The sequence below is a fragment of the Schistocerca serialis genome, chromosome 2 (assembly GCF_023864345.2).
Source record: "Schistocerca serialis cubense isolate TAMUIC-IGC-003099 chromosome 2, iqSchSeri2.2, whole genome shotgun sequence".
Taxonomy (NCBI): Eukaryota; Metazoa; Arthropoda; class Insecta; order Orthoptera; family Acrididae; genus Schistocerca; species Schistocerca serialis.
In genome coordinates, this window is record NC_064639.1 from 187,009,922 (window position 1) to 187,024,191 (window position 14,270).

The 14,270-nt window shown below is 38.1% G+C and overlaps 1 protein-coding gene across 2 annotated transcripts in view; it reads right to left on the reverse strand.

Moving 5' to 3' along the window:
• The window catches only part of LOC126456892 (calpain-5-like), a 282,083-nt gene that overhangs the window by 215,554 nt on the left and 52,259 nt on the right, over window positions 1-14,270 (reverse strand). For both annotated transcript variants that reach the window (XM_050092729.1, XM_050092730.1), the window contains exon 2: window positions 5,250-5,436. In XM_050092729.1, coding sequence (XP_049948686.1) covers window positions 5,250-5,423 — 174 coding nt within the window. In that variant the 5' untranslated portion in view covers window positions 5,424-5,436. The remainder of the gene's footprint in view (window positions 1-5,249; window positions 5,437-14,270) is intronic.

A 14,270-nucleotide genomic window follows, 5' to 3' on the forward strand; every position in this document is an offset into this window, starting at 1 on the left:
AGTGTCTGTCTGGGAAAGCCTTTGTGTAACCTTAGGCACACTGGGCAATGGAGTTCTTGTCACTGTAAATACAGTGTCAGATGTCAGCAGGTGGATGGGCTGTATCAGAGGGATTTCTTGGTGTGGAAGGGACGGCAGCTGTCAAATGGGAGGTACTGTTGGTAGTTAATGTGTTTAATGGAGACAGAGGTGTTGACAGAGCCATCATAGAGGAGGCTGTCAATGTCCAGGAAGGTGGTACACTGGATTGAGATGGACCAGGTGGAGCAGATGGGAGAGCATATGTTGAGGTTGTGAGGGAAAGAAGATAAGGTATCTCTGCCCTGAGTCCAGATCTTGGCGATATCATCATATCCATGTTGAGGACCCACATGCAAGACCTGTCAAACCCACACACACAGGACTTCCTATTCTGATCCTGTCACTGACTTATTCTACCCTATCAGAAGCCAAGTCATCTGTGCAAATAGTCATGTTATATATCAACTGCTGCAATAACAGCACAGTTTTCTATTTTGGTATGACTACCAATTGCCCACTTGGACAAATTGCTGCTGCCAAACACTGGCCAAGAGCAAAGTAAACCACCCTGTCACACAAAATGCAGCTGATCATAACATGCTTGAATTCAATGGCTGCTTCACAACCCAGGTCATCTGGATCCTTCCCTCCATCACCAGTTTTTATGCACTATGCAGATGGGAGTTACTCTTGCAACACATTCTCTGCTCCCAAAATTAATCTACTGTCCTCACACCTTCCAACCAACAGTTCCCACCTCCTCTGTCCAATTATCTCCTCCCATTTCACATACCCTCACTCTCACTGTGAGCCACTCTCTGCTAATTCATCAACCAGGCTTTTCCCCCCTCTCTCTGCTCCTCGCCTTTGCCACTTCATGATCCCTACCTCCCTCCCCCACAGCTGCACCAGGCAGCCTTCTCCAATGGCCTTCTAGTCCCTGCATGCACTGGCAGACAGCACTCTTCTCTCCCCCATAACTTACTATCTCTCCCCCTTCCCTGCCCCATTCCAGAATGCTGATTTTGTTCAACACAATAATTGCAATCTGGCCAGATTAGCTGGAGGTAGCTGGTGTGTGTGTGTGTGTGTGTGTGTGTGTGTGTGTGTGTGTGTGGTTTTTTTTTTTTTTTTTTTTTCTTTATTTTCTGAAGAAGGCTTTGGCTGAAGCATTGGTGTATAACAGGCTTTTAGTTGTGCCTGTCTGCAACTCAATGTGCCATATTTACAGTGAGTAGCAATCTATACTTTTATAAGAGTCAATATTCAAACCTTGGCTATCCATTGTTCAGAGTATGGAAAAACTAGATCACAGTAGAGTTTAGTGAGGTTAGTTCAAGCAAAGTTACAGCACTATGTTGCAGTACTAAAACCAGACTTTTTATATGCAGCCAAATGCCTGGTTTGACCAAGGTGGGAGAAACAGAAAACATGGGAAAAAAGGGAAATTCTAAGAAAAATATTGGGGCCAATAAAATGCACTGATGAATACAGGAATGAAGATCTGTACAAGAAAATTGAACTGCTAAATGTAACTATGAGAAAACACAGTATGATGTTCTACAGCTATCTGGAATGGATGAATGAAAGCTGGATATGAGAGAAAATTTTTGAATATCTCAACCATCAAAAATGTTCCTGGTGCAGCTGGTTCCAAGAAATCAGAAGTGATCCCAGAGACATGAAGTTTGAGGAACATGAAAATTCGAGCACAGATATGTTTCAAAAGAAGGAGTCTGATTTCCACCTCCAGAATAAAGCAAAAATTATTGGAAAAACAAGAAATTAAATTAGAAGTAATTATATATGTGGTCCGTTGAAGATGCAGTTTTGTCGAGTCAAGTAGAAGGATGAATATGTGAACTCATAGCTGTTTTAAAAAAAATTGTATTTTCCACAACAGAAAACATACCCCATACAACGGGGGAACACTCCTCCAAATCTAAGTTTAACGAGCCGATGCCCCACATTCTAGCTGTACTATGAATCTACAGAGAGGAATATGCTGAGTTTTCTGGCAAACAACACAGAGGTGTATAATCATCACTCACAGTGTGGGAACTGCAATCAGCTATCTCACCTTGGGTGGATAAGATTCAGTACAGTATGCTAAAACATGCTCATTCTCACAATAATTGGATCCATCCAAGATTCTCTCAAAAGTTACCAATTTGTGCCCATGGGACTTTGACATAAAAGACTGTGTTTATTTTCAGTGAGGATAGTAATAAGAATGATGTTGAATACCCTAAAATCAAAATAATTAACTGTTTCTGTTAATTTTCCAGACAGATTGGCCATCGGAGACCAGGTGTAAAGGTTGGGAGGGGGATGGAGGGGATGCAGAGAAGGGGGTTGGTGCTACCTGACAGAATACCCTTCCTGTTGGGACTCTTTAACTGAGTCTTGCTTCTTGCATTTTAACAATCAACTATGCGCATATGTGTTTAATCAGATAGAGCCTTCCATACATGATATATGAGCAAGCTTTATTCAACTGAAGTGGGCCAGGTGCCAGTCAAGTTGCCTACAAATGAATGTTACACCTCATCAGCCAATCTTCGTAAGTCATATTCTTAAACCACCCCCGTCCCCTCCAAGACACAAAATGTTTCCCTGAGGTGTCACACATTGTTTATTTGATTGCACTGCTGAATGCTATGCAGCATTGGTGATCCTTCCTACCATTAGCTAAACCACTGCTGGCATAGTCCTGTCATTCACCGAAGTGTACAAGTCATCCTGCCCAGCACAAATGCTGCATATGGTAAGGCAGTGGCCATAGGTCAACTCATTACAAAAATTCCAATCTTACTTGATTGTGCAATGCTTTTACAGTAAACCGGACTGATATAATCCTTTGTGACATGGCAATACTGCCCTATGTACAGCACTCAGTTGTCCCAGAATGAACTACACCTTGCAGCTTTTGGGGCTTTTCTTGGTAACTGTGTTTTATGCTTTTCAGTCCCCCATTTGAAGACTCCTTGAAGTCCTTGCAAAATGAACATAATGTCTTTTAGGACAATTTCTTTGCTTCCCTCCATTTTGGAGGAAACCCTTTTGCGTGTCATTTATAGCCATGCATTTTAGTTATGCTGCCCTCCCCTTTTCCTTCAATGTAACCGTCAACCTTGCTGTTGCTTCTCTTCTAGAAATGCATTTCCAGCATGAATATTATTTTGTACTGTATCATTAAAATATAAAGTCTCTGCTATGTGCTTTTATTCTCAAGAATATGTCTGGGTATAATACATTAGGTAACCAATCATCATCACTTTCATATTATTTAAAAGCAGCATACACCAAGAAAGTTTTCAGAAGGCATGAATGTTACCTGTTCCATTTTTGATTGGCATCTGGAATAACATCTTTTGAAAGTGATGGGAGCACAATTTGATTTAATTAATCTGTTTACAACCAATGTAAACGCTCAATCTGAATTGTGTGTGTGTGTGTGTGTGTGTGTGTGTGTGTGTGTGTGTGTGTGTGAGGGAGGGAGGGAGGGAGGGAGGGAGGGAGGGAGGGAGGGAGGGAGGGAGAGAGAGAGAGAGAGATGGGTGAATGGATATTGCATATGTCTTTTAATTTGTAGCACATCATGTATCAGAGGTTGACTGAGTGGATCATGTCTGAAGGTTACAACAAAAGTACGATAAAGAACAAAAACCTGTGACAATCTAGACATGTAGCTCATGACAGCATTCCTCTTGTAAAGCTGAGTATGCACTGGTTCATCGTTCAGAGTCATTGGCACAATTATTTATCTTGGACCCCTTGTGGCAAACTTTTTTGCTCTGTCACACAAAAAATCTTTTCCCCATCTATGTTCGATTGAATGCGAGCAGAAAGTTGAAACTTCAGTCATGTTGTCTTATTGAAAACTTACTTTATGTAAAATAAGCAAAAAAGCACCCCATGCTGATGTGATTTTTCAGAAAATGTTTTAATTTTTGCATAAGCAATTAAAATTTTCTGATTTTGATTTTACATGTTTTTTGCTATGAAATTGTTCTCAAATGAGACTATCTGGCAACAGTATTTAATTCCTTCACATTTTATAATCTCTCATCACAGCTTGATGAAGAAGCGGTTATCTTCTCATTATTGGGCATATTTATAACTACGCAGTTAACTAATTCACTGTCCACTATTCGAAGAATTTACAATGAATCACAAGTGATGATTGCAATTGCTAATCTGACAGAAGTAGAAACTGGTAGTCAGAAATTATCATCTTTCTTTTCTTTCCTTTTCTTTTTAATGTTTCCCTAAACCATCTGTACAAGTATTTAGAAAAATTCTGTAGTCATCCACAAGGACTTTCTGAACCCCTTTCCGCCCTTTACTTTTAAGATGTCAAGAGGATTGTACCCATTTCTATCTCTTCCTGAAGAAGCTCACATATCCATCAAAGTCTATGAGCAATGCTGCAACATTCCAGTTGGTGCACTTTACGTTATACACTGCTCTGCACAAAATGTAAGTGATATATTGAAATATTTGTTTATGATTGTAAAAGGTCTATATCTGCTTCTTGAAGGTGGACATTGTTTACCAGTCTTACATACAATTTCAAAGTGTCCAAACAATAATATCAAACTACATTAAGGAGTGTCGACATTGAGCTCACTGCACCAAACATATTCAGCCTGTTGTCAATAAATTAACATAAGCAGAACGCATGCTCTCAGTTTGATTGGGGCTATGTCATGCTGCACAAAGCTGTGCTCCCAAGGAGACCTGTTATTAACTGCTAGATGGCAATGTCATGATTTGCACAATGGTGGTGGACTTTAATACGACACAGTTCAGTCAATTTGCACAAAATGTTTATAAATTATATACACAAACCTTCCTCAGGAATTAATCCATTTACTATAGAAAACTGTACCAAAATCCCTACCAGATACAGCAGTTCCTGGGATTACCTGAACATATGGACAGATTCACGAGAGGTGACTTCAGGTTATATGGGTATAGAAGATTGGTAGATAACTAGAATGTGGACACAGAAAAAGTCCAAATGCTGTATGGTTCTTAAATATATATGTAGCATATATACAAATTTTAGAATAAAATTTACTCCTTAAAGTATTTAAATACTGACATAATTAACAGTTACAGTTGGACATTTTAAAAAAAATCAGTTTCTGGCTCTCATCCATTTTTTTAAAAGTTAAATGGTGGAATGTGTTGTGGACAAAGAAAAGGAAAATGTCACTTACACTTGGCCTTTTCCATTCTAAATTGTCAGGAATAGATTCAGTGTTACCAATACTCGATTTTATATCTGGAAACAGGGGGTCATTAAATGGCTTCTTTATCTTCATTTGTCTTTTCCTCAGACTCTCATATTTCTGACCCCTGTAATGTTTTGGTTTCATCCTGCTTCTTACCATCTTCAGAAAGTCCCTGAATGAATAGACATAGCATTATGGAAATAGTTATATGTATTTAAAGACATAAAATAAAACATTTACGACTGTTACACAAGTCACAATGAAAGGGTATGACACATGAGTTCAAAAGATTCGATAGAGAAGTGAAAAAGAAAAGCATTTGCATTAGCCGCATATTGATGTTATATGTATTTAAAATAGTACAATTACATGGCTTACACCACTGTAGCCCATGATGTAAGTTAATACACTAATTAATATAGTGCTTACAACTGTAGAACTTAAGCTGCAATTTAACATATGCATTCCTGTAAAAAAATTGGTAGTTTACACTTACTTATTTACAAAAAAATCATAATGAGTAAAATTACTTTTTAAAAAGATATCCTTTCAATCAGATCTCAAATTGTCAAGTTGTACTACTGATGCTACTCATGTCCAATGGAACTCCAGTGAACACTTTTGTGTTTGGATAATATACTCCTTTCTACAAAAGAAAAAAATTTTACTTTATTGTAGTGCTGATCTCATTTTAACCTTGACTAGAGCTAACAATGGCCACTGCTTTGTAGAGGGAAAGGTTCTCTTAAATAAAGCACATAATGGAGAAATATTCTGTGAAGTCAGTGTGCGTATCTATGTTTTCAGGAAGAGAATTGTGAACAAATATATCTGATGTAATCCAATCATAATTCAGATTACTCGGTTTGAAGAAAAAAAAAATTTCTTTGATAGTGAATGTGTCCTTGGAAAATGAAACCTCAATATAATAATGATTAGAAGTATTCTAAACACAAAGCTCTGATAAGATCCCTGTCTGTATTTTAGGTGAGTTGAAGAGCTTTGAAGAATTTACTTTCTCTATTTGCTGATCATTATATTTTAAATTCAGGTACTTTTGCACTTTCCGTGGTCCTTGGAAGGAGATAAGGATTTAGCACCCCATTGACGATGATGTCATTAGGTATGGAGTACAAGTTTGAGTTGGAGAAGGATTGAGAAGGAAATCAATCTTATCCCTTTCACAAAATCAGCACAGTTTTTGCCTTAAGCAAGTCAAGGGAAATGTAGGAAAACCGAAATGTGGATGGCCTGATAGGGATTTGATACACAGTCTTTTCAAGTGCAAGTCCATTGCTTTACCATTGCACCAACTCATTCAATGTGTAAGCTTTGGAACTGTACGCTTTGAGAGGTTTTAGTTAATTCCATGTTTCATAAGTCATATTCACGATAAACATTATGATGTGGAACATATCAACTGAACAAATGAATGTTAGGCCATTTTCTAGCTTGTAATTGACTACTGATTTCTAGTCAAGAATTTTGCTATAGTATAGAAGGAGTTATTAAGGAGAACCACCTGTGAACTATATTTGAAAACACTTCTGCTATCTGCCAGAAATTTTATTTCAATGAGCACATTGTGACTGCCTTGAATTAATTTCCATGGCAATTTAGATAGTTTCTTGTAATAGGTGCCTGCAGCCTGTATGAACTGTTTCAAAGATAGCATCTCTTGCTTATGGCTTTGTACGTTTTTGGCACTCCGTCAAGCACATATATTCGATGCCTGTGATGACACAGGTATAATTTATATAAGTAATGATACTCTTATTCGGTTGTGTCCCTCTTTACAGAAATGGAGACAACAGCTTTAGACACTGACAAATAATATAATGTCTGAACTTGAGTTATTCACATGAAGCTTGCAATACAAGTTGTATTTCATTCACCTGCAGGATGAAATAAATCATCTTTCATCTTGCATCTGAATAGTCCAAGCTTAGGCATTATTTTACATGCATCAATGGGTACAGCTTGTAGTTCAACTTGTATGTGAATAGCCAAGTTCAGGAAATATGTTAATGGTGGAATTTAAGACTTTCCTGGTGTGTAGACTGTTCCATAAAATTTCAGGCGAACTGCCAGATGTCAGTAACTTGCTGCAGCGATATTTTTGTGTGGTCTTCTGAGTGTACAATTAAAGATGGCCAGAAGGCTCTGCTTTGAAATACTGTGGCAGCAAGTTACTGACATCTGGGAGTTCACCCAAAAACATCTACAAACATACTCCACAAGTCCTCACATGGTGTGTGGCACGGGTACCTTGTACTGCTACTAGCCATTTCCTTTTTTGTTCCACTCGCAACTAGAATGAGAGAAAAACAACTGTCTGTATGCCTCTGTATGAGCCAAAATTTCTGTTTTCTTATGTTCGAGGTCCTTGCATGAAATTTAGGTTTGCAGCAGTAGAATCATTCTGCAGTCAGTTTCAAGTACAGTTCTCTAAATTTTCTCAATAGTGTTCCATGAAAGGAACATCATCTTTCCCCCAAGGGTTTCCATTTGTGTTCATGAAGCATGTCCATATCATTCACGTGTTGATCAAACCTATTGTTAACAAATCTAGCAGCCCACCTCTTAATTGTTTTGATGTCGTTCTTTACTCTGACCTGATGGGGATCCCAAAAACTTGAGCAGTTGTTGTATATGCAGTCTCCTTTACAGATGAAGTATACTTTCCTAAAATTCTTGAATAAACCAAAATCAACCACTTAGTTTCCCCATGGTATGTACTGTCTGTGCCTTGACATAGCAATGACAAAGGCAAAACATCAACATTTCAACAGAGGAACAAAAACTTCTACAGCCATAAACTGAAAATTGTGTCCTTTAAATAGTTTGTTGTTGTTTTACAAGCTTGATTATTCAAATCATTTGTAACTAGACTTGCAGTGGCATACTCAAAGTTTATACTTCTTGTTGTTTGTGTTTTAGTTATTTAATGTTGAAGATGGACAGAAATTAATCACATACTTTCAATTTTTTTCACCAAGATGTCATGCAAAATAAAATTTTGATCTTTATCTTACTATTTGAGAGTGTAGGTTTGTTGCAGTTATTGTGTAGCCATAATATATTATGACAAAAGTGTATCTGAAAGGAAATTATAACACTTTTGTACAAAATTAACAGGTTATACTGCACTTATTACATTCTAACATGATAAAAACAGTGACAAATATCAGCAATCATACAACAATACATGTTCTGCTGTGAGTGTTAATCAGAGACAAGAGTATCATCAGAAGTTTAATAGGGAAGAGGGATAGGACCATTCTTATTTTCTATATACAATAATGGTCTGATGGACAGAGTGAGCAGCAGTCTTTACCTATTTGATGATAATGCTGTTATGCATGGGAAGGTGTCATCATTGAGTGAAGGCAAAAGTATACGAGATGACATAGAATTTCTAGTTAGTGTAATGAATGGCAGCTTGATCTAAATGTAGGAAAGCATAAGTTAATGTGTATGAGTAGGAAAAACAAACATGTAATGTTTGAATACAGCATTAGTAGGGTGCTGCTCAACACAGTCACACTGATTCAATGTTTAGGCATAATGTGGAAAAGCAATATGAAATAGAATGAGCATGTAATGACATTAGTAGGGAAGGTTTGGTTTATTGGGAGAATTTTAGGAAAATGAGGTTCATCCGTAAAGGAGACTGTGTACACAACAAAGTGCGACCCATTCTTGAGTGCTGCTCAAGTGCTTGGGATCATCATCAGGTTGAATTAAAGAAAGACATCGAACCAACTTAGAGGTGGGCTGCTAGATTTGTTACCAGTAGGTCTGATCAACACAAGAGTATTAATGAGATGCTTTGTGAACTGAAAGGGAAGACAATGTTCTTTTCACAAAATATTATTGAGAAAATTTAAATGACCAGCATTTGAAATTGACTGCAGAACAATTCTACTGCCACTGACACACAAGACTAGAGAAATTAAGGCTCGTACGGAGCATATAGACAATCACTTTGGTCTGTTTACAAGTGGAACAGGAAAGGAAATGAACAGTAGGGGTACAAGGTACCCCTTACCAAATACCACATGGTAGCTTGCAAAATATGTATGTACATATAGGTGAATCTCAATGACATCGTTTCATTTAAGAAAGCTAATCCAACAAGCTATGCAGGATAACATCTTACATATTTTGAAAGTAAGAGATTGTTAAGGTATTATGCAGACAGTATATTGTGGCAGTTCGCAAGGACTGTAAACAAACAGGAACTTAGACTGCCCAAGAGGAGAGGAGTGGTGAGAGGGAAAAAGCTCTGCCTTCCTCTCACAGAGCTGTGATCCTACTTCCATCTTGTGTGCTTCGACAAAAGAAGAACTGACATAACAGTCATAGGGATTGCTGATTCCTTTTGTTGTGGTGAGTATCTCAGTCAAATCCATTTATGCACCAGTATCAGTCTCTTACTCACTTCAAAGTGAAAAAAAAAAAACAAGCAATCCACAAGACAAACCAAACTGGAGTACACAAAGCATTTGGCAGTGACTACAATGCAATTGTTTGCTGCAGTTGACACAGGCTCGGCCTTTACTGGTATCTTGTGCAAGCATAGTTCTCAGCACTCCCCACCTAAAACTGTCATGATATAGTGTCTGCATAATAGTGACAATCAGCTTTTACAGCATTTGCAATATTATACAGTTTCTGATCTAAGCTTGTGATCATTACGCTTATATTAACTGTACACAAAAAAGCTTTAGAATAATGTACTGCAGCTGAAGACACATTACTGATGTATATAAAAAAAGAAGAGTTCCCAGTGTGCAAACCTGCAGAACACACCATGTTACACTACATCAATCAGATGCTAGCTCATTTCCTGTTATGTAAAACTATAAAATGAACCTTTCAGGTACAACAAACTAATTGAATGTCTTAATAAACAATTCCATGATGTTCTAATGTACTTATATTATACACTCATGTACATGATAAGATATCTTTGCAGGAAAGTTCTGGTGGTACGTAAACACAGTAGGAGAAAGGGACCACACATGTTTCAGGTGGGATGAGTAGAGGGGGGAGAAAATTGGGAGATAGAAAGAAGGGTTGGGGTAGGGTGGCTAGTGACTTGGAGGGAAGACAGCCAATTTGCTGTCTAGGGATATAGAAGAGGGGGAGGGGGGGAGGAGGCGTGGCAGGTGCACAAGCTACTTATGTGATACATGGTTGTCGAAGCTAGTCAGGGACAGCGCATGCTGAAGGTGACGTGGGGATGTGAATTGGGAGGGGGGGTGACAGGACAGAGGAATGGAAAACTGTTGGGTGGAGGGTGTGGGAACAGTGGATTACCGGAGACTGAGGCAAGGACAATTAAAACCCAGTCCCACATCCCTTTCTTTAAATGCTGCCTATACCATGGAATCCTGACCCAACAACCCAACCACAAAAATTCCCTTCTCTGAATCCCACCCCTACATTCACAACAACTTTCACCTTTTTAGGCTCCACCAGACCCTAACCGTCACAAACCAGGTACTGTAGAAACATCCCTCAGTGACACAGGCATCCCAGAACCACAACTTCTCCCTCCACAACATACTGTTACTGGGCAGTGCTTACCACGAGTGTGTGCTGAAAAGTAATGCATCTGCATTTTTTGTCCTGTTCTCAATATTGACTGAGATATTACACGTCATACATATTACTCAGTCAACTTTCCCACTTTGCTGGGACAAGTTGCAACCCACTCCCACTAGAGGGCTTAGACAGCTCCGAATTGTAGTGTGTAAAATGTAACTGTGTAGCTTAACATGTTAGGGCATAAAAGCAGCATGCAGTAATTGAATTGAGGTTCTAACAGCAGAAAACAAGAAAACGTGCCTCCAACTGAAATACATTGAGGAATGAATAGCTGTATACAGTGATGATTTTATCAACATCAGTAATATATGATGGTTTATTCAAGCTTGTAATGAAGGAAACAGTGGTGCTAACCTCAATGTGTGTGACAGAGTAGATGACTGTATGCAGCAGTCAATGAGAATCATCAGAATTAGACTGATGAATTCATCAGAGGAAATCATCAGATAACACCGACACAGCTTTCAGTTAGGTTTAGTGTATCACGAGTAGACCTTGGATTTTAAGTAAAAACCTATTTTGTTCCTCATTGAATAAAGGCTATAAAAGTTGTACATACACAAATTACACCAATTTATGATTGAAAACGCTAGTTTTATAGCACCTAAAAATACCTAATTTCAGGTTGGTATCTGATTGTACCTAAATTTTAAAAATCCAATTAAATAAAATTTTTTATGACTAACATTTTCTTGTGGTCTTTCCAGTTAAGAATTATACAAATATTTCATCGAAAATTGTAATTTTATAGTACCTAAAATACCTAATTTTATGTTAGAACCTGATTTACCTCATTTTTAAAAATCTTAAAAATAATAAATTCATGTTAGAACCTGACTGTACCTCATTTTTAAAAAACCAGTCAAATAAAATTTGCATTACTAAAACTACTCTTCTGGTCTTCCTGGCTAATTAGAAAACAGTAATTGAATGATAACTGGTTTGTTTGAAAGTGTGAACGCCAATCATGAGTCAGACAATGACAGCATATGCCAGGCTGTTACAGCCCGCCCTGCTCATATGGGCTGGCAGGGCATGGAGGAGCCTTGTGATCTGCCTCCGGTGCCTTCCTGCCCTGTCGGAACAGCATGTTTAAAACAACTGCACTGCCTTCATTCAGTCAGTCAGTGAGCTGTTTGGATGTGGTGAAATGTTTCTCAGTGAGAGTGTATTTGTGGAAAGTCAAGCATGCTGAAAGTAGCCAGCTCCAAATCATCTCTGATTCATCAGTGGTTACAAGAATTTCGTGATTTATCTAAAGACAGAAGTTATTCACTGCAATGTGTGCAACAAAGATGTAAGAAAAATTTTAGCCTTTTATCTGCTATGCCCACTCAGAGAACATTGTTTCTAACCCCTTAAATGTAAGTTAATTTTGCTAAGTAGATCTCGTACGTAAATTCTTCCACAAGGTATATCTCATTTCTTTTGTTTTTAGGTATGTTCTGAACAGAGGCCGCATTTAAGTCAGCATGTTGCAGGGATTAAACATCAGGCAAATTTAAAATCTAAATAAAACTTGAAACCAGCATTTTTAACTAAACCAAACGCAACAAACAAAAGTGAATTTCATCTTGACCTGTGTTGAGTCATTGTTGCACCAAACACACCATTCAATACAGCTGAAAATAGCCAGTTCAAAAGTTTTCTAGAGAAATACTGTCACCACAGCATTCCATCAGAATCCACACAGAGCAAGAACTAACTGTTTAGATACTTCATATGAAAATACATTGAGCAGGATAAGGGAAGATATAGGCGATTCATACATGTGGATCTCTGTCGATGAGACAGCTGACAGACAAGGTCAATATGTGGCTGATTTGATTGTTGGAAAGTTAGATCCTGACACTCTCTCTGTACCTCACCTGACCTGCAGCAGCTAAAAAGGACTACCCAGGGAACAATTGCTCACTTTGTTAATAAAGCTCTCAAATTACATTTCCCCAACAGTCTAGATGAAAATAAAGTACTTGTAATCTACACTGATGCAGCTGCATACATGATTGCTGCTGTTAAATTGTTGAAAGTATTTTACCCAGCCTTGCTCTATATCACATGTTTTGCCCATGCCATGAATCGTGTAGCTGAAACAATACGTCCCTAATTTCCACATCAAAAAGGTTTTTATTAAAGCACCCCCAAGAATCCAGTTATTTTGTGAGGAACTTCCCAGTATATCAGTTCCACCAGAACTCAGACTTCCTCACTGGGGAATGTGGCTAGAGGCCATAGAATATTACAGTGAGCATTTGGAAGAAATTAAGAACATTGTTCTTAAATTGCAGGGGGAGGCAGTGAGCATTACTTCAGCTAAAGATCTTCTAAAGGATTCAACAATCTCCAACGACATTGCATGCATAAAATCTCATTATGGATTTTTGGTCCCTATTATTAAACCTCTGAGAATTCAGGGAAACCAGTCTACACGTAACTGCGACTGATAGAAGGGGTGACAGAAAAATCAACTTGGTCCCAGGTTCTACTGGTATGAAAGACAGTGAGAAACTAAAGACAGTGCTACAAGAAAACCTAGGACTGACCACCATCCGCACAGTGGCTGACATCTTATCAGGTAAATCAATAGAACATGAGTGTGCGGCCCCACATTTAAATATGCTCCGGTGAAATCTGTTGACGTGAAATGCTCATTCTCGCCATATAAGATGCTATTAACAGAAAAATCTGGAGAAAGTATTAGTTATTTACTGTGACTGTAATTATGGGCATGGGCAATAACATAATGTGGATTTTTGTCAATCTATTTATCTTTCTAGACAGTAAAATGTCAGATTTTGATAACCTATTTCTGTAAGTGATAGAACCTATTTTAGGTACCTAATTGAAGATTTTTAGATTCTAAAAGTCTGAGGTCTAATCATGAGAATGTGTACAGGACATCATTGCAGGGTGCAGTGCTGAAAACTGTGTGCATGGTGGTTGCCTCCAGCGCTCATTTCCGACATGAAACAGAGGAGACTGGACATCTTTCAACTATTTCTTTGTGTTTCGAGTGTGAGAGTAATGGATTCTTCAACAACATTCTGACAGGTGATGAAAGCTGTGTTCATCATTTTGACCCCAAAAACATGACAGCATCAATGGAGAAAGTTTAAGAACACTTCCAAGGATGTCATTTTGATAGTGATGAAGCAGTGCAAACAGAGATGAGGCCATGCCTCCATCAACAAAGTCAAACATTCAACAGTGATGGTATCAAAAAACAGGTCTCTTGCAGGGATAAATGTGTTCATTGCCAGGGTGATGATGTTGAGAAATAAATTTGTAGACATGGAGAATGAAGATATAGAATGTTAATAAAGTTTGTTTTATTTAAACAGCTTTAAGAGTTTTTACATAAAAAAATTGGAGGCACTACTTTACAGCACA